Genomic DNA, 27,955 nt, shown 5'->3' with positions numbered 1-27,955 from the left:
ACTAGTCTTGAAAGTCATTATCTTGTTGTTTCACCCATTTTCGGTCCTATGTATTTGATTTAACAGGTTGTAATGTAAGACATTTAGAAGATGTGATATCTATCCCGATTAAACAACTACTTACCAAAGGCTAATAAAAATACTGGAAGATACTAAAGGAGGAATCAAACTCATAAGTCGAAAACAGACCCCCCCCCCAAAAAAAACCGACAAAAAGACAAATAACAATACACTATACTCAACATAGAAACCAAAAACCGAGAAAAACTAACACCACGGTGGATGATCCAGGTACCCTGGAAGGGTAAGCAAATCCTGCTCCACTTGGGACAACGTCGTATTTTTCACTTAATTTCGTTGATTTAACAATCTTGGAAAAGTGGACGGGATTGTGGTCTGAATAAATGAAACATATCCGTCGTCATCTATGAAACAAATATTTAATAACAAACAAGATTGTTAGGACCATTTTTCATTTCCCACCAACGAAATATGAGGTATTCCTGATGCCAAAAAATATAAACAGCACCAATATATCGAGTAAATCCCGATAGATGATAATTCATGATCTAGAACATCGTATCAAAATTTGGAGATATTTTCTTCATATGTAAATATCCGAAAACTACCTACTAGTATTTGTCACAAGTAATGTCCGTTAAGTAAAACAGTTTAAGACAAAAAAAAATTATAAGAATGATTATCCGTTAAACGATTTTTCAATATTTCCAAAGCATTTTTTAGAAATGATGTATTCGCATTTAAAATTTATATCGAAATAATGTCCATTTTACATTGCATAAGGAATGTAATTGTAAGTGGAATTAATGTCAAACTAAAAAAATCGTTCAAGATCATTTCTTGTAATTACTGAACAATAATACTAGGACTCAACTATATATGTTGAATTTGGGTTTCCATTTCATTTGGGTATTTCATGCAATATAAAGTATGGGCTCCACAATTTGACCGAATAGTTAAATATACGGCAAGTTTTGAGTATTAGAGCGTTAATAAATTTAGAAATAAAATATTTGATACATTGCAAAATCAATTCGTTGAATACTGCTTGGAATCTCATTCTAATTCATTGTTGTGTTTGAGTGAACCGTGTATAGTACATCAACGATTGTCAGTCTTGTGTGTTTTTTAATATGATTCTTTAAATGTTTATGAGTTAACTGTGGCGTCTACTTCGATGAGCTGGTATACGTTATTGTTTATGGACCAGTTGAAGTCTTGGTGTAGGATTTATCGCTGCGTTGATGACATATTGGTGGCATTTAGCTGTTTTCTGCTCTTTGGCCGGATTGGTGTCTCTTTGGCACATTCCCCGTTTCATTTTCAATTCTATCATTTTCCCTCACACAATGTTATAACTTACTTTTCTTTACAAATTTCATTATTATGACAGAAAGTTGACAAATTGTGTTTTCTGAACTACATAACAAACTTCTTACATGTACAGTTTCACTTCAGCAATTACGTCAAATAAACTCATCATAGATACCAGGACTAATTTTTTAATATACGCCGACGCGCGTTTCGTCTACAAAAGACTCATCAGTGACGCTCGAATCCAAAAAAGTTGAAAAGGCCAAATAAAGTACGAAGTTGAGCATTGAGGACTATAATTCCTAAAAGTTTTGCCAAATCCAGCTAAGATAATCTATGCCTGAGGTAGAAAAGCCTTAGTATTTCAAAAATTCTAAATTTTGTCAACAGTTAATTTATAAATATAACCATATCAATGATAACACATGTCAGCACAGATACTATTAATAAAACATTGATTCACTGTAAAAAGTTGTTCTTACTTACATTGAACTTGCGTAGTTATAAAATTAATTCACCAACAAAATACAGCATTTGTATACATACATCGTCGGAAACACATTGTATTCAAGTTATTAAGTCAAATTATATAAGGAGATCAGAAAGATAAAATGTTCACATCTTTAGTTTTTTGTTTAGTATTCATTAATGAGATTTCTTCTTACTCATATTACGGACTGACTCGAAAAACTGTTTACGAACCAACTCGAAAAACTATTTACGGATGGATTCGTGGGAAAGTGACCACGCGTGTTCCAGGATTTAAAGTTGAGGAGTATTTAGGAATGCCATATGCACTGCCACCTATTGGACAGTTTCGTTTTAAGGTATAATTAGTTATTTCATTTTGAAAGTGTTTTTTTTTTAAACTAAATTTAGTGGAATTATTCTCATTGTCAATTATGCCACATCTTCCTGTTTTATGATATGCGTAAACAAACATCATTCCATTAAAAAAATCGACCATTTTTGATTGTCGAAATGAATTTTGAACTAGTAAGTTCTATTCCCTTCTTTTACACGATTGAAAGCGTTAAATTTTATCAGTTTTCAGGGATTTCCCCTTATTCAATTTGCCTTGGATTTTTTTTGTTTTTTTGTATTATTTAGTTTAAGTTTTTTTTTATACTAGCTTGGATATTTTTATTTCAGAGACCACAGGAACCAAACAGATGGCACCCTAGGGTATTACAAACAACAACAATCCCTCCTGCATGTCCTACTATAAATCTTGCCTACATACAGTGGCACAAACCAGGATTCACAAACCTCAACGAAGACTGCTTATACATGAACATTTATAAACCTCTGGTATGTCAAATATACAATAACGTTTAAAAAGATGTTTGCCATCGAGTTTTGTTATATGCACCTGTTGAACAATTTGGAAACTTAAAATATCTTCCTATAAGTATTCAAGTTATTGCAGCGTTTGCAGTTTTGCACGAAATGAATGTGGAAAAAAACTTATATAATATGCGAGAAAGAATATATAAAAATATATCAATGATGATGCCTGATAAACCAATGTCTACTGAAAATCTGGAAGATTTATTTTACTTTTGATTATCAAATTCAAGGGACGAAGGAATACCTTATCATTCTTATCTTTAAGAAAATATAAATAATGTGTTAAATTCAGAGATTATTAATGTGTCTTTATTAGTTGTTCTTCCTGACTGTTTTGAAGAGATCGCGTACATCGTAATCTTTTTATCGTTTCAATCGCATCTTCAAGAATTACTTTTAAAACATTCTCAAATTATTTAACATTCTATTTTGTCATTAGACCCGTCAACGAAAGCTGCCAGTCTTACTGTTTATACATGGAGGGTCAAACGCTGATGGCATGGGCGCTATGGTAGACGGAGACATACTAGCGGCATATGGACAAATAATTGTTGTGACATTCAATTTCAGAGTAAGCGTTCTAGGTATGTATACTGCTTTATTGATACTCTAATCTTTTGAATAGCATCTTGATGGTTCTATTGAATAGAAAGAGTTTTCTAACTCATGATTTGGCCCTTTTTTTATAAATGTTTAACTCTGATGTGAAAATTCGATAAGGTTTTATCAATTGCAAAATTACAGATGGTCTTGTGACGTCATAAACGTCAAAAAATTTCGTTAAAATCAGGATTTTTGGATAGTTTGACAGCTTTTTGAAAAATTTACATTTGCTTCATCCTTCGCCCCCCCCCAATTTGTTTTTGCTGAAATGTAAATCTTATATACCGTTCTCTTTATTTTTTTTTATCAACATTTCAATAGTCGAGTGATTGGTCTACATATGACACTATGAAATCAGATAAATCAAGATGACACATCTGTAGAAACATTTACTAAAATTAAAAAAAAATACTCCTTTATTTGGCCAAGATATATTTTACATTTGAATAGCTATACAATTTTTCTTATGATACTTTGATCAAAAGAGATGACGAACAGTAATTAGAACACATCAATCATCAGCTTTCATCACTTTAGTAAATACACATCAATAATAGTGATATCACTAATGAAAATGATTCTATGATCCGTTGCGAGTCTAAACAATTCTGATTGCACGGATATTAGAAAATGAAGTATGAGTGCCAATGAGACAACTCACATCAAGTCACAATTTGTAAAAAAGAAATCATTGTAGGTCAAAGTACGTCCTTCAACACGGTGCATTCAGTTGGTTTACATTGTTGCCATATTGTACATTTCGATGGAGAAAGTATCACTTAATTCTGAACGACAAATTAAATACTAGTACTTGAAAGCTAAAACATCATGTACAAAAAAGAAGTTAACATAACAAAGGTACAATCAAACAAACAATTTGACAACAAAGTTACAATGCCATGGCAAAAAACCGGGAAAAGACCTAAAGACAAACAACAGTATACAAAACATACGACTGAGCAACACGCTTGGAATACCCAGCTCTTTAACATCTGTATTTTATTTCGGATTTTAATATATTGTATGGCTTCAAGTACCACTGAATCGGCATTTCTGGTAGGCATCTGATGCTAAGAAGTAGTTAATGGCAATTTTGTAATCATCAAAAATGAAAATAACTTGAGTCATCTATAACCATAATTATAACAATAACATACACATACTGAAAGGGTTGTAACCATCACGTTGTTACCTTTGAATTGAATTGTAAAAACGGAGAAAACATGTACTTATTCTATCACAATCGATTTTCATAATTTGTTGTTTATTTGATTTCTTTTTCGAAGCTATTAAAAAATTATAAGTTTAAGCGTCGACTAATGTACGTTTTGTATCTAGCGCTTCAACCTCGTAACTTATTTAGCCTTTTAACTTTTTTTTTATTCGCTCGCCACTGATGAGGCTTTTGTAGACGTGTCTGGTGTACACTGTTTTAATCCTGGTATCTATGCTGTGTTTTCACGTGTCTTGATAAATGAAGAATTCAATTCTTATAATTGCAGTTTTATGTTTGAAATGCTATAACAAGTTAAATCAAGGTTATGTTCATGGTTTGCTTGTATATTTGTCACAAAATTGTATATCAGGATACACACTGATGAATGTTTAAGATTTCATTTTTGATTGACATGATTGTGAGAAAAGTTAAAATGTGATTTATCGGAGAAAACACTGTTTTAAAGAAAATCAGAAAAACAATCATTTATTTGGCCACCAAGGTAAAAGTATTTTGAAAATGCTTTGACAGGGATGATTTATATTTATTTGTCCTCTATAGAGAACATACTCACCATTGAACTATCAATTGTTCACACCTCATACATATCAGGTCGTAAACCTATGAAATGTGGCCTTCAGTGTTAACTTATATTTGTGAACTTGCCAAACACAATGTTTCTTTTTTTAATTATTCAATTAACAACCATATGTTGCTGGATGTTGTTTTTGAAAATCATTATGTCGAGGTTATATACCTGTTTTATGTCACTGTATGGAGATACAATTTCAATAATGAACAGATCAGAACTATTTATCATCAGCATCGGATCATAACAGCTATAAAAGTCACAGCAAAGGGTCCAACTATATTTAGGAATCAATAGATTGCCAATTATCGATCTCACAAATCGAAAAAAAGGTACGAATCAAGGTAACAAACAAAAACGCCCCAAAAGGACCAAAACCATTGATGGGTATGACGAAGAAGGCAGCATCTGGTGCTAATAATACGCCACTCGCCATACGAAAAATAATTTACAAATTTGACAGGAGTTTCGAAGATAAAATTATTTATCATATGTTTAAAAGTAAATACAGTAGTTTTGCATATTTGATAAATAGCCTGCTGTTTAATCCATATCGCGCAACTTTGATGCGCACCCTTTATCGCATACCCTTTATCAGACCCCTACTTTTTTTTTTTTTTTTTTTTTTTTTACATAAAGTCAGTTCTTTTTTATTTTTTGCTTAAGAAAAATTTTCCTCAAAATAGGTCCAATAGAACGGTCATTCGGGCGTGACGCAATTTATTGAATTACATCATTGTTTTGTATGTGACGTCACGAACTTCAAGTTTTCATATTTTTTGGCACACTAAATGGAACTATAAAAAATACAAAACACACAAAAAAATACAATAATAAACAAAATATTTTTAAAACAACAGCACGCAGTTTGTAAGGTAACCCAGGGGCTTTGAATAAGTAATTGAGCAGTTCTTTTAAGGCCTTTGAAACAAGACAAAAGTAGAACTGAAGGTAACCCAGTGCATTGGATCAGAAAACAGTTCATATAATATAATTCTCTTCTGTTGAAATATATGATAAAGCGTATAAAACATGGCAAAATCCGTATCACATGCCGTGTCACCCTCGACCAATATCATCCCTCGGGCCTAAAGGCCCTTGGGTTGATATTGGTGTCCCAGGATGATACGACATATGATTCGGATTTTGCCATGTATTATTCTCTATGTATATGACTGCTAGAAGAAATGCAACAACAAGCTCAATTTGTGATTATTGTTGCGACATTAAATATCATAATTGGTGTTCTAGGCACGAACAATGCTCTACATGTAGATAACTCAATTTGAAGTTTTATAGAACCTAAAAAATAAACAAAATCTCGACAAATATCGAATTAAACGTAGAAAATCAACAATCATAAGAAGAACAATTCCGGTTTGATCAAATTAAAAATGACGACCCGGTTTGAAAATACCACAATAATAAGATATTATCATTTGCGGAACATCCTATAGTTATAGCGATATCACTAATGAAATAAATTAAATGATTTTTGGCGAAATTATAAAAATCTGGCTGATTTATTTTTTAGCCAACCTAATCTTGTACATTTCAAAGGACACAGTATCATTTAATTCAGAAATATAACGGAAAACCTAAGTTACAACTTATGTCCGGTATGAATTTAAAATCGAATAACAAGTTTATTTTAGCAACACAAATTGACCACGTTTTGTATTCAGTGTTTCATAAATGTTTTTAAAAACTCTTAATAAAATGTGTAAATTAAATTCTGATAAAAACAGTTTATGGTTAATATGCATAACAAGTTTAATCAAGGTTATGTTCATTGTTGGCATGTTTATACATTTGTCACAGCTTTCAAGCAAAACGATAAAATGCTAATAATTTCATTTCATATTGATAAGATTGTAAAAGCCAAAAGAAGCTATACCTAAAAAGAACTTGTTGACTTCAAAATCGTTCAATAATCAATGAATTCAAAGGTAAAAAGAAATCATAAAAAGTCAATAATATCCAGTTTATCTAAATTGAGATATTTTACGATACACCCTGTCATGCAATTAATAAAGAAAATGAAATAGCAGGACAAATGGTTAAAGGAACTGGTTCGGTGACAGAAGAATATATCGATTTTATCCCTGAACACAACATGTTAAAAGAAAAACTGCGAGAGAATCTTAAACCGAAAGAGAACTACACACATGATTAAAAGTATATGTTATGATACAGATCATGGTTAAGACATGTGTTTTATAAAAAAAAAAAACAAAAAAAAAAAACCAACAACAAAAGAACAAAAACAAAAACAAAAAACAAAAAACAGAAGAATTAAATTCTGTAAGCATTGAAAAAACCATGCATGTATAAGCCGTTTGTATTGCAGAGACCGACCGTTTTTAAGATTGTTATTTATGAAGACGATACGATGGATCTTCTTAATATTACAAAACTAGCAAACAAAATAGTTTAATATCTACGAATAGATATGGTGTTTTAGATCAAGACACAAAATCCTTCAACAAAACTAAAAGCAAAGAAACAACGCTTATTTTATCGCTATTTTGTCATTTAATTTCGCTTTATATTTCAGGATTTTACGCCAATGAAAGTCTTGGTATTAAGGGTAACAATGGACTGATGGATCAAGTCCTGGCTATGAAGTGGGTACAGAGGAACATTAAATATTTTGGCGGAGATCCATCCAGAGTCACGATTTATGGGCATAGTTCAGGGGCTGGAGACGTTGGTGTTTTTCTAATATCACCTTTGACTAAAGGTATTGTTTTATATTTGATTGAGAAAAAAAACAAATCAGGGTTACAAACTAAAACTGAGGGAAACGCATCCAATATAAGAGAACTACGACACAACAGAAACACAACACAGAAACGAACTATTATACAACAATGGGCATTTTCCTGACTTGGAACAGGACATCTGAAGAAAAAAATAAGTCTAATTAAAGAAATGAGTATTCAAAACAATAATTCACTTCATGATAGTTGATATAAAAAAGACGATGTTGTATGATGGCCAATGCGAAAACTATTCACAAGAGACCAAATGACACAAATATTAACAACTAAGTAACTGTGATCAACACGACAGCATACTCTTATGAAGTGGTATCTGTTCATTCGTCTTGGGCACTTATACACCCAGGTTTTGGTAGGATTCGTGTTTTTCATTCTTCAGTTTTTAGTGAAGTGTTATGTAGATTATTGTCCTCATCGTTTTTTTCCGTTTAGACATTGTGTCTTTTGTTCATAGAAGATTTCTCCTTAGCATCTTCTGTGTATTTTTGTATGTGAGAATACGATTAATTTTAAATTCAAAATAAACTTGAAGGCTTTAGAGACTAAGGACTATATTAAATTTCTTATCAATTCTTTAGTCTGATCTATGTATGACTCAATAAACAATAATGCAAATAACGATGCTCTGAGATAACATTTAAAGTATTCAAATGATCATAAATGTACTTGCAATGCATGTGATGTTTTATAGATGCTTTTTTGTGCTTTTTTGTAAATGTCTGTTAGTTTTGAGATGGTAACACAGTGATGTATCCATATTTTGCCTATTATGTCTGTTTTGTTCAAGTATTGTTGTAAATATAACGGAACTTGATGCGACTGTCATACAAATGAGAGGTTTAGCGCTATAAAACCAGGTTCAATCCATCATTTTCTACATTTGAAAATGCCTGTACCAAGTCAGGAATATGACAGTTGTCCATTCGTTTGATGTGTGTTGGCATTTGATTTTGCCATTTGATTGGGGACTTTACGTTTTGAATTTTCCTCGGAGTTCAGTATTTTTGTGATTTTACTTTTTATATACAAAAATGACACAAATGTGAACACAACTCGAAAAAATTATCCCCTTTAACTTTTGTAACAAACCGTTTTAGACACTCACTTGAATGTATCACAGAGCAATTTTTGTGTAACAATATTTTTTAACAATTTGATAGGATACTATTTTTTGTTATAACTTTTCATACATTTGTTGTATTTTTTTCAGGCTTGTTTAGAAATGCCATTATGCATAGTGGCTCGCCAATTGCATTCTGGTTTATGTCGAATTGTGTGCGGTCTGGTAACACGTTGGTTATTCCAAAAGAATGTAGTCGAGGAACCAGTTTAGTATCAAATGAAACAGTAAAAGCAGAGATTATTAAACTAACTAAAGGTTCTTCAATTACTGATTTCTTCTCGTCGATTAGATTTGGACAGGTATGTCTTTAAGTTGAGGAGATTTGCCTTATATTGCGGAAAAAAAAATTAAAAAAAAAAACCCATCATAGATACCAGGATTGAATTATTATATTTACGCCAGACGCGCGTTTCGTCTACAAAAGACTCATCAGTGACGCTCGAATCAAACAATGTTAAAAAGGCAAAATAAAGAACGAAGTTGAAGAGCATTGATGACCAAAAATTCATTAAGATTTTGTCAAATACAGCTAAGGTCATTTATTCCTGAGGAGAAAAGCCATAGTATTTCAAAAATTTTGAACAGTAATTTATAGTTATGCACCTATAGACGATACCTCAAATCAAAAACAGAAGTGCTGACTACCTACTTTTGCTTCAAAAATAAGGAGATGTGGTATGATAACCAACCAGACAACTCTGCACCAGATTTCAAATAAAGTCAATTTAATCAGTTATAGCGAAACATAGGTCCTGTGCCTTTTCAGATTTTGTTTGATTAATTTAATTTTAAATCAGTAATTTTTTTATATGGGGAAATATTTTTAACTGTATTCCATAGTAGAATAGAATAGAAAGAAAACTATTGTATGCTGCTGCCTACAATTTGTTAACGAAAGTGGTTGGTTTAGGATATAATACGAGACACCGTTTATGAAGTTAGCACTACTTTATTAATCAATGTGCATTGTTTGTAGGATGAATTTCCAAGTGTTATTGATGGAGATATCATAACAGAAAGTCCTGATAAACTGTATACATGTGGCCGGTTTCATACCAATTCAGTATTGTTTATAACGGCACGCGATGAAGGTCTTCAAGCCAATCCCCCAGGTGTGATTATTAAGTAATTTCAAATTAATTTTTGAATAATGTAACTACTGGTAGTGATTACCGAGGAATTGATATTGATTATTTTTACAGTACCCACATTTGCACTGAGTACACAATTTCACTTGCTTAGCAAAACAAACAACGGATCGAAATCATACAAGTTTTCTCAGACACTAAACAATTTGTATTCATATGATTTGACATAATACACATCTTTCAAATTTGCTTAATATATATTTGAATTCACATTTGATGTCCACAAAATTCAACTTAAAAAAAACACAATTTAAATATGTCACAGGCATCTATTAAAAAAATGAAAAGTAAAAATGGACTATTATCAAATTTGTAAACCATTTGAGAAATAAAACAAAACATTAGTTATTAGATTTTTACGGATGTGAATTTAAGCATGGATAAAATTTGGTTACGCAACATATTTTTTAGGTGTTTGGAAGTCGGTTCAAACCATTTTTTCTATGATTCAAGAAGGATTCAAAACTAAATTGGTTGAACTTATACCGAATAATGAAACATCTACAAATATAACACAGATGTAAATTTTTCCTGTTCGATGAATAAGCAATGATGAAAAAAGTGTCATAATAAGTGTAATTTGGGTACCCTGCATTACATGTATGCTCTATCACTTCTAGGTCCACAATGGCATTTATTATCTTGTTCATTTCATCAAATATTATAAATATTGATACATTTTGTTTTGTATGAATGACAGTAGAAGATACCAAAGAAATATTCAACCTGTAAATATAATGATCTTATTATTATAAATGTCCAAAAGAAAATCAATAACTGAAAGTATGCTACAAAACATACGTTTAAATTCTTTAAAAATATTCTGAAAAAGGAAAAGTTAGAGTATATACAGTGACTCCTTTAAAGCTATGATTCTGATGAATAAGTATTGTTTTGAATAAAAAGTGTTATTCAGGAGTTTCTATTTGAATACATGTTTGTATAAGTCGTCCTTTGTAAATTCAACTGCTTCACAAACCACGTATCTTTTGGAGAGATATATAATATTCATAGATAGTTTGTTTAGTTTATGTACTGGTTCCTTGATATGACCTCTCTGTTTCATCTTATATACACATACTTTTGGAATGTTACCAGTATAAATGCACATTGTAGGCGGTGGAATTGAATTCTGAGAAAGACCTAAAGTGAAGTGAGGGGGGATGCATAATTAGTATAAGTTTAAACTCTTTGAAGTTGGGGCATATAAATGTTGAAAATTGTCGCACAGCCCTATGTTTTGACTTTTGAATAAAAAAGAAGTGCATATTAACATTCCATTCTGAGATATAATTTTTTAGGAGTCTTCATAGTAAAAGTGGCACAGTTTAAGCAGTGAAGGAAGTTCCTATGGGAAATTGCATTTTTGTATTTACAGAAATGCAACCTATAATATACCAAGAGGCAATATTTCATGTTTTTAAGAAACGAACCGCACCAACTCCATTTATGTTCTTTATTAGTTTACAAAAAGGATGAAATGAGCAATAGTTGTACACAATAATTTCTGAGTAATTTATTTTGTAAAAACAAATATTTTTGTGCAATAGTTAGTTAAGATTTTTCAGAAAACTGAAACCGTCGCTTTTGTGTTAACTTATGATAATCGAGTGTATCGAAAAAAAAATGACTTTTATGTACAGTATCTTATTCGATCTTTTTTTATATTCTTAAATCGGAATATCTTATTTAAGTCTTTTTAAAATTCCTATTGTCACGTCTAAATCGAAGTTCATCTCTGTAAACATTTGGATTTATTCCAAGGTGATGCTTAAAGTTTACTAATCTAGTAGATTTCTCAAATGTTTAGCAAAACAAGAAATTATGAAATAATTGTCTATTTGATGAATTTGGTGCGTTCCTGTGTTTTTTTTTAGTATAGATAAACAACATATGGACGTTAGGATAAGGTTATCATTGATTGATATGTGTTGAAACGCCACTTGGAGAATAACTCTACTATTTCTTGGCGGTCAGTTTTTATTGGTGGAAGGGGGCGGAGAGAACAACCGACCTTCGCTAGAAAAACTGAAAATCCTAGTCAAGTGAAACTGCCATGTGTGGGATTCGAACTGACAACCTCAGTGTTGATAGGCTAGTGATACAGTTGTTCGACTTCTAAGACCACTTGACCACCGACGGCTTAGTTAATAAACGAAATAGAGATGTCAAGAGTATGCTATAATAAGCAATTGATAAATGAAATACATGTTTGAACGTGTAACAAGACAAAGTAAGCAGTTTTATTATATGTGACGAATATGTAGATGCACTCTTCAGTCAGCGATAAATAAGGAACAATCTTCGCTTAACAGTAAAATATAGTTTCATGAGAGTCATTTTTTATATTTATCAATTTATCATCTAAGGTGGTACATTTTGTTTTATTGTAGCAATTGAAGACTATTACGCAAATAAAACACTTGATGATATCATAAATGAGAGCTATAACTTGTTTCCTGAAAGATTAATCCAATTTGAAGGTAATCAAAATTAATATTAAGTCTTTTTTTTATTATTTTGAAGGTAATCAAAATTAATATTAAGTCTTTTTTTTTATTATTTTGAAGGTAATCAAAATTAATATTAAGTCTTTTTTTTATTATTTATGTTTAGTGCACATGTTGCTATAATTCATTACAGTATGAAGAAAATGGTTTAAGACAAATAAAGCAACTTTATACAAACATTCATATGAAAGCAATAGAAACAAGTCATTGTCTATACGCAGTTTTTTTTATATTGTGGTTGCAATGATCTGCTGTAATTTTCAAGTAAAGTATAAAATATAATTTTTTTTTCTCTAATATCTACAAAGGAATCTTTCAAAATGTTATCATCAAAGTTGCAATCATTGGAAGCGTAAAATCAGAGAAGATACATTTATACAACAGTTCAAATACGATTATTTCTTGACTTTCGAATTTTTTGATAATTTTTTTTTAATGTTACCATGGTTTTATTTCTAGCAAATTCGTAAAATATTGCTCAAACTTGTTTGTCAAAGTATATCCAAACTTATGACTTTAATTCATTTCCAGCGAAGTTCAATTTTTACAGTGCCTATCGGCAAATATATTCGGTAATGAGCAAATAAAGGCAGTAACAAAATACGTAGGATGTCCTCTTTATTTGGCGATTAATTTCTATGCCATATCCTTTTTTCAAACTTTAAGTCTTACCATTATATACATGCATAGAGAAAAGCTTGAAAAGCTTAACAAGAATATCTAGTACACGTAAAATGTAAAGGTGCCTTACTAATCAGCGGGAATTTTTTTGTAGATGACATCAGAAAAGCATACAAGGAATGGACACGAGGAGACACTTTCCTCAATTATTCTCACGTAAATATAACTAGAGTCAAATTTTATCGCGATATCATTATCATTGATAAAGTCATATTTATAAATTACTGTTAAAAAACTTTGAATTTTTAAAATACTAAGGTTTTTTTTACCTCAGGAATAAAATTACCTTAGCTGTATTTGGCACAACTTTTAGGAACTTTGGTCCTCAATGCTTTTCAACTTCGTACATTATTTGACCTTTTAAACTTTTTTGGGATTCGAGCGTCACTGATGAGTCTTTTGTAGATGAAACGCGTAATTACAAAATTTAATCCTGGTATCTCTGATAAGTTTATTTACGAAAGTTTCCTATGATCTTGCTCGCTGATAAGTTCCTTCTTCAGCACAGTAGAGTAACATCAATAAATATTGCTTGAAACTAAGGACGCAAGTGACGTTGTCAATGTAAAGAGTCTAAATAGCGATAAACAGAATATTAGTTGGCGTCTCAACTCGATTGTTTTTCTCACATTTGCCGTGCCGGCTCAAGCGAGATTTTCAATCTTGTTGAGATAACAAACGATAATCTATAAATATTATTTTTATATTTCTTTAGTTTCTCAATGGAACGAAAGTTCATGATATTTTGACTAGAATAAATTCACCACGGATATCATTTAGAGAAATGTATATATTTTCAAAACTGTTTATGTTAAACGGTTAATTGGCAGGAATTACGATATATATGGTGACAGATTAATTGATTAACAAGTGGATTGTTTAACTGACCCACAATCCGTAAAGGGACAACCACTCGCAACCACAAATACGAAAGTGAAAAAATAAATGAATAAGAACTTCATGACATTAGTGAAAGATTGCTCTTATCTGATCATACAAGGGTGTTATTAGATAACATTTAATAAAGATGTTTGCTTAACTATTTCTTAACAAAATATTAGAATGGAAGAATTATCTTCAAAACTTCAAAAGCAATAACATCCGGTTACTGACATGATTTATAATAATCCTTTCTGAAATTGTTCGTTTATGAATTAAGAAATTATGAAGAAACTAAGTTGTCACTTCACTCAAGCAAACTTGACCTTAGACTGATTTGGCTATTATCTTAGGTTATTTTTGATCATATACCTCTTTGATTCGGTTCTTAGAAATCTTTGTTTTCAAATATTTGGCCATGAGCGTTCCCGATGAAGGTAAATCGAGAAAAGCGCCTCGGACGCATGACATTTATATACATGTACTTGTTGTTTTAAGTTTTACAGCATTTTTATTAAATAACTTGGAAATGTAAACAAAAACACATAAACAATACCAAACTTGTGATTGAATACGCCATACGAAACAAAAATTCCCAAAAGACCTGTCCCTAATCTGGGTTAAACAATATATGGCTGAGTCATATTCTTTTGAAATTATCTATCAATCAAACGAATTAAATCATAAACGGTTTGTTTCAGTATTTGCAAATGAATGCAGACAAATGGTTTTTTACTCCAATGATGAAAACTGCAGATAGGATTGCCGAAAAATTGAAGAAGGTGTACATACTTAGTTTTCAGTATATCTCAGAAAACAAACCAGGACCAGACTGGACAGGTAGATTAATATATGGTCATATATCCAGCAGGACAAACAGTATACTATATATATTAACGTGTTACATTGTTATAAAATAATTGTGTGTACATAAACTATAGAATATCGCTTTGACACCTTATCTAGTACGTTATCAAGAAATGAATAGTGTTTTCTTAAACTTGTTTAATTATGTTCAGATCATGAAGATGATCTCTGTTATGTATCTATATATAACACTTTATTGCTTACAATATTTCCTAACTGACATCTATGAGTTAATGTACACGTGTATACAAGTCATTTTAAGATACAAATTTCGCTGCACCAAATGGACAATTAGAGATACTTCAGGCCAAATATTTTAAACAAAAAAGACATAATGTAAATCACAGACATGCATGAAGAAGATTAACTTTTTAAATTATATTTGATTTGAAAAATTCATATAAAACAATATCCGTATTTGTATTATACTGAGGAAATATCAATACTAGTTTGTGTGTTTAAGACTCGTGTATTTCAACATTGTTGCCGAAAGAGTAAGGTTACAATGATGCACCATAAAAGAAATTATGATATCGCTTTGATTCTATTGGTTAAAGAACGTATTACATCCATCTAATTAGGATTTATTATGTTAATTATTTTTAATTTCAATTTCATTTTTAGTCTTTTTAAAGTATTAAGCAATAGAAATATTTTGAAAAGTGATGATGTACCAAAAGGTGAAATATAACATCGTCGAAAAACGAGCGGCAAAATCATGTTAAGAATATGACCGTTGTTTTCGATTTGTCAGTTTGTTGATATAGTCGAACGTTTGATTTTGTCAGATTTTATGGACTTCTTCTTTCTGAATTAACATTAGCACTTGTTAACCTCTACTTATTATTATTTTTTTTATTTATATTAAACATATTTTATTAATAATCACCTGTTACATCAACCCTCAGTTGCCCAGGGAAGCAACTAAGGGGGCCCTGATTTTTACAGTCTCATTTGTCGGGGAAAAGCAAATGAGAAAAAAACCCTCCTAATACAAATTAGTAACACCTACCTTTATAAATATTATCTATCCTTGTACAAATGTACATGTACATGCAATCATTACCGATCTATATATCTATACCTCACACCATATATAACTATTTGAATAAAAGTATTTGTTTTATCTTTACTTATTTCTCACAAAGGCTACCTGTATTCATTAAGCAGTTTCAATTTTATCGTACATCAAGTCGTTCTTTTGTTATGTTAGTTTCAATTACATTAAATTTCTGGTCGAGTGATCATTTACCACGTGTGATTCGTTAAAGATTATCTGAAAGGGAATGTGTAGTTCATTCATAAAAACCTCTACTTGTATCCAAAGGAGTACAGCATGGATGGGACTTATTTTATACGTTTGGAGTGCCAACGGTTGGACATCTGAACATCGCTTATACACCACGTGATGCCCAAGTCTCAAAGGACACGATGAAGCTTATCAGTGAATATGTTCGAAAAGGGTATGTAAATTTAAAATCACCGTCAGGTAAAGACAATCATAATTTGAACGAACACCATGGAACATAAGGACTGTTTTTATGTCAATTTGTAAGAATTCTAAAATAAGTTACTAGTATACAGCTGATATAATTGTTTTTTTTAAAATAAATTAACTTAAAATGCGAAGAACTATATGCAACTACATACCAACGCATTTTGGTTCGATTAAACATCAGTAACAACGACTGACAGTAGCTTTTCTGTTATGACTTCAGAAGAGTTGAATTGCAAAATTTATTTCACGTATCAAATTTAAGATTTTATTCGACTGGAAAACAGGGTATCATGTTGTAACCAATGCTGTAATCTAAAAATAATTTAATCGCAATGGTATTTTATCATATTTAACATATGAAACATTATAAGACTCATTGATGATCTTAAGAGCAGAGAGTTGTGCATTGGAATTCAAAATAGTCTGAGAATTCTCTCTAAATATTCAATATCAGTGTAACATTGAAATGTGATAGAATGCTGTACATTAAGTATTTGTTAGACAGCAAATTGTACAGAGAAGAATTTTTTAGTGTTAAAAGGTAAAAATATAGTCAATTTGAAAAGAAAGAAGGTGCGAATATCAAGTAATAAACATATTACCTTTTCTTTCACAGTTATACCAGCAAGAAAAGTTTGAAGTTAGAAAGGTACCGCCCAGCTAGCAAGTCGTTCAACAAACTTGATTGTGTCAATGGAAAAACTATTGTGACAAATGAATTGAATTTCAGATCACCAAGGATAGATTTTTGGTACAAGTACCTGTATGGTTATGAGAATTATAAATGCGATAGATATTATAAGCAACGTGGTTAATTCTAGGAATAGTTTGTTAGTAAAATGATTTTGATATGATGAGCATTTGCAACCAGAAGCCGTCTGATTAATACAATAAAAGGTTCAATAACTATTGTTAACTGTTTCAGTACCCCCAAACATAAGGTTAGAGAAAATGATTTTTTAAGTGTTGATTTGAAAGTGATATCAAGCATAAGGTGTGATAAAACTTTGTCCATCGTGACCATGATATTTCAACAAGACGAATAAGATACCTAGAGTGCAAATAAAAACTATTTGAACATCGGTAAACTACTGTCGCCATTATTCAAATCATAAAAGACAAAAACACAATTATAAATATTATTCCTTTAATAACTACATTTAAAACTAACGATTGGGTAACACAAAGCGAAAAATAAACCGGGAATGAAGTTAGGTGCTATGGAAGGGTAAGCAGTTCTTGCTAGATTATTCGTAGTACTTATGGCAATCAAAATTCATGACATCGGATTCAGGGGTGGTTTACAACTGGTTATGATGTGCTTGTGCTAGAATACAATGTCCTTGATACGTCATTTTATATAATCTTACCTTTATAAAACATAATATTTTGCAATTCGCACACATTTTGGAAAGTTTAGTTTTCTGTGCTCAACAATTTTCGGAATGTATTGGCTTTCAAGCAATATTTATTCAAACACAATTGTCGAGTTTGTGCATATAAATCCCCTGTCTGTCCATCTGAATGTCAACATAAGATGTCAGACTACCAATTTGTATATATTCAACCAGTTTGTTTTTAAATTTTCATAGCTTTCAGAATATTTTACATTAGGTTTTACTTAGTAGAAACAAGAGATATCTTGAATTGTAAATGTTTAACCTTCTAAATGGCAATTTTCAAGCAATGTTTACATTACTTGTATTGAAGTCCTGTCGTTTGAAAGCCAAATACTACTAGAAAATATCCCGTGTTTTTTTTGGGAAATCTTTAAAATGTATACTATGGAGCGCATTTATCTTCAATTTTTAATGCCAAATCACAGACAAGTGGAATCTGCTCAAAATGGTCTAATAAAAAAAAAAAAAAAAAAATTGACAATGAGGCAACTCTCAACAAGAGACCAAATAAAACAGAAATAAACACCTATATCTCATTATATGTCAATCTTCGTCTTTCAACATTGAGCAAAGCCCGTACATGTTCGAACTCATAACGTGTAGTATGTCTCTTTCACTATAAGTTTCATTGTTGCAAATTAGATTGTTAGTTTATGTAAACAATGACATCAAAAACACTACTTTTTTCGGTCAAGTTCTACATTTACATAGTTTTAAATTGTAATGGGTTAAAAGGTGGTCTGAAACCATAAGTGTATGTATATGTTTTTTTTCTGTCAAACTCATTTACATAATTCAGTCTGTTCAATTGGATAAGGTACTTACGTTTTGAATTTACCTCGGAGTTTTGTTATTTTCCTCTTTTTCCATTGTACATGTTCACAATATATGGACTTCATGAAGTGTCTGTGCTACTGACACAAATTAATTTTCAAAGTAGTTATAATGAATAACTAATGAAATCAACAATGCATTAGTTTTCGATTGATGGTCAGAATTCCCTCTCTTTCAATTTATGGCGATTACATATATGAACATGTACTTGTTCAAGCTATACGGACTTCATTATCAGTCACCATCATCACAAGTTTACGGCCACCACAACGAGATGATGACTGATACGTTTATGGTTGTACATGTATTTCAAAACAATTGCAATCTTAAGGCCATACGATACAGTTACAGGGGAGGTAATGACGTTGCTATGGTAAATTGTTATTTTCGCGACGTCAAACCATGACTTATTGGGAAAAGATTCAGTTTTCGACTGATTTTTATCATTCAAACTTATTAAACTTGAAAACGAGTTCATGGACCCCTCTTTTTTAAAATGCCATTTGGTTTTATTACGCGAGAAGGTTATTTGTGCCAATTTTCATGAAAACGTAAATAGTGCAATTTTTTTTGATAAATATACAGCAAAAAATGATGTTTTTTTCTACATTGATGAACATTTGATAAATATGAGTTATTTCTGAATAAAAAGGCTATATTGTCAGTTTTTGATGTTTTGCACTTAATGTTAGAAGGATAAAGCTAAAATCCAAGAATTAAAATATTATATCCGGGTTTTATACTTTCATGAACAACACAATGGGTTCGACATATGCAACAGGATCTGCGTGTCGGTCCAGATCACCTGAGATCATCAGCGGTTGATGATGGGGTTCGTGTTTCTCACCTGTAGTTTTCCGTATTGTGTTTTGTGTACTGTTACTTGCCTATTTGTTTTTTTCTGTTTTTGCCGCCATTGCGTTGTCAGTTTTTTTTTCGACTTTGAATTTGAATATCTGTGTTGGTATAATATTTCGACTCTCTTTCATCTCCCGACATACTACTGTATTATGAACGTCTGGAATGTTTTGTTTGGAAGATTTATAAATCTTTTTGATTTTCTGTCTCAAAAAGAAAGTTCTCATAACTTTTCCTTTACCACTTGTGTCATATTCCCAAATGTGACAAATTGACATTTTCATTTAAGAACTTTAAACTTGCAGATATCACATATGTAATCGATCGACACAATGGAATTCCTCACAGGGATTGCTTGAGCGAACTTTTAAATACACTGTCAGATAAAACGCGCGCAACAACGTATGTATTTAAGAGAGGGACGTTAGATACCAGAGTGACAGTCAAACTCATATATAGAAAATAAACTGACAACGTCTGGCTAAAAATGAAAGAAGACAAAAAGACAAACAATAGAACACATGACACAACATAGAAATCTAAAGAATAAGCAGCACGAAACCCACCTAAAAAACTAGGGGTGATCTTAGGTGCTCTGGAAGGATAAGCAGATCCTGCTCCACATGTGGCACCTGTCGTGTTGCTTATGTTAAAACAAATCCGGTAAATAGTCTAATTCGGTAGGTCACATTCATGAAAGGGAAGGGGATTGTAGTTACAACGTAAGGAAAATATCCGATATAATTCGTGAAACAGTTGTTCCATAACGGTCAACCAACTCGCGATGGCGTACGTAAAATCTACGAAGGGATGATTTCAACTTCACCATTTAGAATTTTTGGTTTAATAGCTTCCTTGTGAGCAGCAACCTTCTATCAAAAATATCATGATAGGAAATGCAAGCATGGGAATATCGTATCAATTCGGAGATATATACCCCGTATGCAGGTGCTGCTGGAATGTTGCTACTTAGAAATGGAAAGTTCACAATTTGAAAGCTGAAATCATCTCTTTTGTCGTAAAGTTTTGTTTTCAACCGACCCTCATTGTCAATTTCTAGATGTAAGTCAAGATATGCTGCCGACGTAACTGTGTCTGTTGTATCCTTTATCTCTAGTTCGAACCTCATGGTATTAGTACGACCAAACATCAGACTTTCAGACGATCTTTAGTTAAATAAAGCAAAAACGATGTGTCTGATATTTTCGATAGATATAATCCGTATAGAAATATGGATATATGATATGATTATCAATGAGAAAACAATGTTTATATTTCAAAACTGTATATGAAAAGAAACAAAAAAGGAAATTGGTTACTAGTATAGTATAAGCAGAAAATTGTAGAATGAGGTATTTTAGTTAAATCTCACAAAATACTAAATTCATAATTATGTATTGTATGTATTGTAATATATACTTGAACGCCGCTTTGATACACAATTAAGTCCTGGTATCTATGATGAGTTTATGGTTTACTTTAAGTCCGCTGTGTATATTAACGTTCTCATTTGTGGATGTTTAAGCAATTTGTTTTAGTTATGTTTATCATATTATAATAAATGGAAATGGGGGAATGTATTAAGGAGACAACAACCCAACCAAAGAGAAAAAAAGAAAAAAAACCCCAGCCGAATGGCCACCAATCGGTCTTCGATACAGAGAGAAAATCACGCTACCGGAGTCCGACTTCAGATGGCCTCTTAACAAAAAATGAGTACTAGTTCAGTGAAAATTGACGTCATTCTAAATCCCTCAACATTTAAATGAACTAAAATTTAAAAAAAAAAAAAAAAAGCATACACGATTAACATATCGACAACTGTATATTCTTACAAGGAGGTTGATACACTCTGGGAACAAAAATGAGATTGCGTCCGTAAAATTGTCGAAGGAAAGATTTCAATTATGCCACTTGGAATCCTTATTGATATAGGGCATAAGCATTGGTAAATTGGTAAATACAGAAAACTAAATATTTTCCACAAGTTAGTTGCCGAGCACTCCATATTCATAGAAACGTGCATCATAAAATATTATGATATAGGAACGCTTGAAGCCAGCCTCTGGGCATGCGATTTTCTCGCTGTGTTGAAGACAAATTGCTGACCTTGGGCTGGTTTCTCCTCGTTGTTGGGGTTGTTGTCGCTTTGACACCTTCTTCGTTTCCATTTTAAATTCTATTTCATTCCCGAACACAATATTATCATTTACATTTCTTTATAAATCTCATTTTAATGACAGAAAAGATAACAAATGGTGTTCTCTCAACTAAATAACAACTTCTAACGTTGAACAGTTTCACATCGGCAATAATGTCAAAAATACAGTAATACAACATTGATTTCATAAGTACACAATAGTTTTAACTTTCTATGAACTTACGTTCATATAAAAATCATTCACAAAAAACATTGGAAACAGCAAATGTATAAAGTTAAAAAAAAGAACATCAACGGAAACAGTATATATTAATAAACGATCATATAAATACATACATATTGTATTCTAATTCTATAAGGTGCTCTGAAAGATAAAATGTTCACATCTTTAGTTTTTTGTTTAATATTCTTCAATGAGGTTTCGTCTTACTCATATTACGGACCAATTCGAAAAACTGTTTACGGATGGATTCGGGGGAAAGTGACTACGCGTGTTCCAGGATTAAATGTTGAGGAGTATTTAGGGATGCCATATGCATTGTCACCTATTGGACAGTTTCGATTTAAGGTAAAATTAATCATTTTATTTTGGAAGCGTTTTTCTTAAACTAAAATCGGTGAAGATATTCTCGTTGGCATTTATGCCACATCTTCTTATTTTTATTATATGCGGAAACACGCATCATTTAATTAAAGATTAGTTTTGCACTAGTTCGTTCTATTCCTTTCTTTCACTATCATTTGATTTTGTAAGTTTTCTGGACTTCCTCTCTGTGAATTTGCCATATATGTTTTTTTTTTTTGCCTTTTTAAATTTTCTTTTAACAAATAACATTGATATTTGACCATACAGACATGAGTTATTTAAATACAAACTGTTATCCTAGTTATCTCAAATGTTTTAATTGCAGAGACCATATGAACCATACAGATGGCACCCTAGGGTATTAAAAACCACTACAATCCCTCCAGCATGTCCTACTATAAGTCTTGCCCACATACAGTGGCACAAACCAGGATTCACAAACCTCAACGAAGACTGCTTATACATGAACATTTATAAGCCTATGGTGTGTACGTTATACAATAACGAATTAAATAATGATTGCCATCGATTTTGGTATATAGTTTTTGTGAACAATTTGGAAACATAAGATATCTTCATATAAATCCGTATTTTAATTATTGCCATTACCATCATAGCTGCGTTTTAGTTGAGGGTAAACATTTCAAAAAGAGGGCAATCATTTGCTCTTTGCAATTAAAAAAAAGCTTATTTAAACATCCGATATTCTACTTATCAATTGATTAATGAAAGTGAACATATAATCAGGAATGTATATGGAGAAAGGCAATTTTGATGTCACTATCATCTTGGAAACATGTCAAAATAGCCATATTTGACTGAAAATAGCAATTTTACAAATGGCTTAGGGTCAAGATAGTAATGTTGCAACGTCTCACCAAAAAGACTGTTTAACATATACATCGTTGGACAATATCTCCTTCATAAGAAATTATATTGCAGTTTTTGCAGCTATTCACTAAATGCAAGCGATAATTAACTTATATAAAAATGCCAAGATAGAATTAAAAATAACATCAACACTGGTGTGTGATGGACCACTGTCTTGTGAAAATCTTAAAGTTGCGTTTTGGAAGATTTATAATGATTTTAATAATCGCATCCAAGGGATAAAAAGTGTATATAAATATATTACGTTCAATTTATTGTTTCAGCCGCATCTTCCAGAGTAACTTTCAAAACATTCTCAAATTACCTGACATATTTATTTTGTCTGTAGACCCGACGACAAAAAATGCCAGTCTTACTGTCTATACACGGAGGTTCCAACTCTGATGGCATGGGTGCTAAGGTTGACGGGGACCTATTAGCAGCATATGGACAAATAATTGTTGTGACATTCAATTTCAGAGTAAGCGTTCTAGGTAACTATAGTGATCTGTGGATATTTTCATCGTTTGAATAGCATCTTAAGGTTTCCATTGAACAAACAAAAAAAACCAGTTTGATTTCTAACTCATATTTTTGGACCTTAAAGCCTGTACATTTTCAAATGTGACGATGATGTATTTATTTTAAATCCAATTGTTTCAATTTTAAAGACGAGTTCGAGCATTTTGCCAAGTTTTGACAGGATTTTCAAAAAAATAAACATTTACATCACGTCTCGTCCACAAACAACTTGCAGAAAATAAAAACTTTATTTAACAGTTGACGTCCGACTAATACAATAAAAGTTTCAAAAACTATTGTGTTAATTCTTTCTTTACCTCCATACAAAAGGTTATCAACATGTTTGTTTATAGTTTGTTTATAGTTTTTGTTTTGAAAGTAAAAGAAAGGAATATGATGTAATAATACTATTTCCTTGTCTTCCAAAGCCATGATTAAGAAAGGTTGACGTATGAACAAGAAAATTAAGATACCAAGAGTGAGATTGAAAACGGTATCGATTAGAACAACGGAAAACTAATGTCGCTTTAATTCAAATCATAACAGACAAAAAGCCAATCATAAACATACCTACCCGGGTGCGAGATTTTCTCGCTTCGTTGAAAACTAATTAGTGGCCTTCGGCTTTTGTCTGCTCTTTGGTTCGGGTTGTTCGGCTTTTGATATATTTCCTATTTCCATTCTCAAACATATCCTTTAATTACTACACTCAAAAATATAGAAAAAAAGATTGAGTAACACCAAGCAAAACCCCCCCAAAAAATGGGAATAAAAATTCAAGAATGTTTTACAACTGGTTATGATGTGCCTGTGCCGACAAAATTTTATCACCCAGGAGTCGGTTTCAACAAAAAACAACTTATGACGAGTGTGTACATATAAATATCACTGTCAGTCCATCTAAATATACACATAAGGTGTCAGACCACCAATTAAAAGTCTCTATTTACTCATCCAAATTTTGTAATTTTCACAGCTACCTTCATATTTTAACTTAAGTTGTTACCTGAATTGTATATGTCTTCTCTATCTACATTTCAATGTTCAACCAATGATTGAAGTCTTGTAATGTAACACTGACGTTCGGAAGTACTACTAAAGAAAAACCCTGGTTTTCTGGAATTTTTAATAAAGAATAAGAATACTATTTAGCGCATTAATCCTCAATTTTCATTACAAACTCATAGAATAATAAATTTGGCTCAAAATGGCCAAATATATTTCTTTTCCTCCAAAAGTTTCATTTCTGCAAATGTGTTTCTTAGTTTAAGTAAACAATGCCACCAAAAGCACCATCTTTTGTAACGGAAAGACTACTTTCATCCAAAAAGTGTATGTCTGTGGTTTTCTGTCAAAACTCATTTACATCATTACCTCTGTATTATCGTATGGCGAGTACATACATCAATTGTAACGTTACGCTCTTATATGTTGACACTATATGGACTTCATAAAATGTCTGTGCTACTGACGCAAAAAAAGTTTAAACCAAGATATAATGAAAAATAAAGGCATCAGTAGTATACCATTGTTCGAAATTCGATTGAGAGAAAACGAATCCAGGTTACAAACTAAAACCGAGAGAAACACATCAGCTATAAGAAGAAAATAACAAAACAAGAGAAAAACTGAAGAACATTCTGAAACCAACTTTACAGGATTTGGTTGACTGTTTATGACGATATGTTTGTGTCTCTAATCACTTGCCATATGAATATAGTCATATTTATAAATTAACTGTTTACAAAACTTTTGATTTTTTTTTTAAATACTAAGACTTTTCTAGCTCAGAGCAGATCACCTTAGCTGTATTTAGTTAAATGCTCTTCAATTTCCTACTTTATTTGGCCTTTTTAACTTTTTTGGATTCGAGTGTCACTAATGAGTCTTTTGTAGGCGAAACGCGCGTCTGGCGTAAATACAAAATATAATCCTGGTATCTATGATGAGTTAAGTTGCAATATGTTTTCATGTTCCTAGATCTTAAGATACCAGAATAGATGTCTGATCTGTTAAGCTGAAGGTGTGATAAAAGCCACAACTATTTGAAATTGCAAAATAGTTATTTATGTTTTAGATTTGGAATTATAAAAATAGTTATCAAAATATATACGAGGTAAAATATTGATTGATTGATTGATTGATTTGTGTAAAATGCACTTTAAGCACTATTAGCTTTTTCGTGGAAGTAATTTCTGATTGAGGGACGAATCCGGTGTGCCCAGAGAGAACCACCGACCTCTAGTAGAAAAATTGTCAAATGATTTTTGGTGTGGTTCCTAATGCTTAGTATTTTCTTTGTTGTGTTGTGTGAACTGTTGTTTGTCTTTTGGTATTTTTCTTTTTTTTTATCATGGCGTTGTCAGTTTATTATCGACCTATGAATTAGTATCTTTCGCCTTTCTTTTATTTCACGACAGACTGATATGTCTTATATGAACGTCTGAAGAATGTTGTTTGGTAGATTCATAATACCATTTGATAAAAAAAAGTGGCTTTATGTTCTAGTATCCACGTAGATCCATCCTTTTTTTCGAGAACGGCGGGGGACAATGGAATCCGAACTTTAAATCGGGATTAATGGAGATATAACACTAACATTTTTTCATCAATATTTACTTCGACAATCCCAGCTCCAACATGGTGCTAGGCAACTGAGCAGTCTATTATTATGATGAAGAAAGCCGAGGTATTTGGAGATAACGAACGGGCTACTTGGCGGGAACAGAAAACAACTACCGCGGAAGATAAATAATCTATAATCTCGCCTACCGAGGGCCCAAACATACCCATTCTAGTTCAAACTGTGGTCTGGTTACTAAAGATGTGTTTATGAGGATGAAAGATTTAATTCATCTGCTGGTGTACTAAAATTGCCAGTGCCCTGAGTCAGAATTGAATTCTGAATCCATAGGTCTTAACCAATAGACCACTGGAAAACACTTTCATAACTTCTCCTTTACTGTTTGTGTCATATTCCCAGTCGTGACATTTTCACTGACTGTTGATTTGTATGGCGAGTGATATGTGTTTTGCAGGAGACGCTTAGGCCATGACAATTAACTTTTAAGTTCTGTGACACCGCTGCTGGTTTGTATTTCTCAGCGAACAAAAACAAAATAAACAGCATATGTAAAACATCTGCGCTGTACAAACTAATAAAAAAAATGCTAATTCTTATACATTCGGAAAACTCTTGTTTTTAATTCTGTTTGTATTTACAGAAAGTTTTGACAGCGTAATGGAAATTCTCACAGGGTGCTTGAGCGAATTTACAGATACACTTTGAGATAAAACGTCCGAAACGAAGTATGTGATCATCGTCGCTAGTAGGGCGACAAAGCACCAGACTTTCTAACGATAATAATTAAATAAAGCAAACGCGATGTATCTGATATTTTCGATAAATATTATCTGTATAACGGCTCTCAATGTATGTACTGGTTGTTGAAATAAGTCTGCAAAAATAATGAAAATCAGTGCAGTTTCCTTATGATCATATTCAACGGGCTAAAAGATCCGTTTTTACAACAATAACTAATAAGTATAACAAAAAATACTAAACTCCATGGCACATTTGAAGAATAAAGTCCAAAATAAACTGACAAAAACAAACCCCATCAACGGAACAAGTGAAAATTAACTGTCATATACATGAAGTGCAAATACAAAAAATAAAGTTTTGTTTTATTTTGACTAAAAGTGGGACTTATTAAGGTAGCACAATACAAAGATTTTATAACTCCAACTCCCAAGTTTTAAAATGCTGTAACTTTCTTAATAATGCTTGAAAATTTATAAAAGTGGTAGTTTTGGATAGCTAACAGATTACTCTTTCAAATTAATGCAATGTTAGCATTATGCAACAATTATGTAACCAATTATAATGTTAACTGTGTCTAAAATATTTTTCACCAAATTTCCACTTTCAAATGAAATTAGCTTCTACATAGGTATCCCTAGAGAGTTGATTTTATTATATGTTGTTCCTATGGCCATCATCTACAAAAGGGTATCTCAGATTTCAGATAGAATGTATAGAACAAATTTGACACCTAATCAAACATTATCTTCTTTTATGTGGTTAGGATGTTTACACTAATTAGAGATTTATGAGAGAATGGAATACCATAAGAACAATT

At 31.7% G+C, this 27,955-nt stretch overlaps 2 protein-coding genes across 3 annotated transcripts; both read left to right on the top strand.

Moving 5' to 3' along the window:
* The first annotated feature begins 1,803 nt into the window (after positions 1 to 1,803).
* On the top strand, positions 1,804 to 17,489 carry LOC139500101 (neuroligin-2-like). Of its 2 annotated transcripts, XM_071288841.1 has the most exons (11): positions 1,804 to 2,162; positions 2,488 to 2,646; positions 3,125 to 3,269; positions 7,651 to 7,836; positions 9,087 to 9,298; positions 9,976 to 10,111; positions 12,541 to 12,630; positions 13,433 to 13,494; positions 14,919 to 15,057; positions 16,412 to 16,547; positions 17,199 to 17,489. In XM_071288841.1, the coding sequence occupies exons 1-11, from the start codon at positions 1,947 to 1,949 to the stop codon at positions 17,395 to 17,397; spliced, it is 1,680 nt and encodes a 559-aa protein (XP_071144942.1). In that variant the 5' UTR covers positions 1,804 to 1,946; the 3' UTR covers positions 17,398 to 17,489. The 2 variants fall into 2 exon arrangements, with proteins under 2 accessions (XP_071144942.1, XP_071144946.1); XM_071288845.1 differs by lacking the exon at positions 16,412 to 16,547 and having other exon boundaries at positions 1,837 to 2,162; positions 17,199 to 17,369.
* A 4,872-nt stretch (positions 17,490 to 22,361) lies between these two features.
* LOC139499970 (para-nitrobenzyl esterase-like) lies at positions 22,362 to 23,826 on the top strand. Its single transcript, XM_071288678.1, has 3 exons — positions 22,362 to 22,403; positions 22,747 to 22,905; positions 23,641 to 23,826. Exons 1-3 carry the CDS (start codon positions 22,362 to 22,364, stop codon positions 23,824 to 23,826), a joined length of 387 nt encoding a protein of 128 aa, XP_071144779.1.
* Positions 23,827 to 27,955: the final 4,129 nt, after the last annotated feature.

This window comes from Mytilus edulis, chromosome 1 (genome assembly GCF_963676685.1).
Source record: "Mytilus edulis chromosome 1, xbMytEdul2.2, whole genome shotgun sequence".
Classification (NCBI taxonomy): domain Eukaryota; kingdom Metazoa; phylum Mollusca; class Bivalvia; order Mytilida; family Mytilidae; genus Mytilus; species Mytilus edulis.
The sequence above is the reverse complement of the archived record's forward strand: the minus strand, read 5'-3'. Positions and strand labels throughout refer to the sequence as shown.

What these genes read in the sequence shown, in the direction of transcription:
- LOC139499970 (XM_071288678.1), top strand. Translation starts at nt 22,362, where the DNA reads ATGCCATATGCATTGTCACCTATTGGACAGTTTCGATTTAAG. An exon ending in TTGGACAGTTTCGATTTAAG is followed by an intron (nt 22,404 to 22,746) that starts GTAAAATTAATC and finishes TTTTAATTGCAG; the next exon opens with AGACCATATGAACCATACAG. An exon ending in TGAACATTTATAAGCCTATG is followed by an intron (nt 22,906 to 23,640) that starts GTGTGTACGTTA and finishes TTTTGTCTGTAG; the next exon opens with ACCCGACGACAAAAAATGCC.
- LOC139500101 (XM_071288841.1), top strand. Translation starts at nt 1,947, where the DNA reads ATGTTCACATCTTTAGTTTTTTGTTTAGTATTCATTAATGAGATTTCT. An exon ending in TGAACATTTATAAACCTCTG is followed by an intron (nt 2,647 to 3,124) that starts GTATGTCAAATA and finishes TTTTGTCATTAG; the next exon opens with ACCCGTCAACGAAAGCTGCC. An exon ending in TTTCAGAGTAAGCGTTCTAG is followed by an intron (nt 3,270 to 7,650) that starts GTATGTATACTG and finishes TTTATATTTCAG; the next exon opens with GATTTTACGCCAATGAAAGT.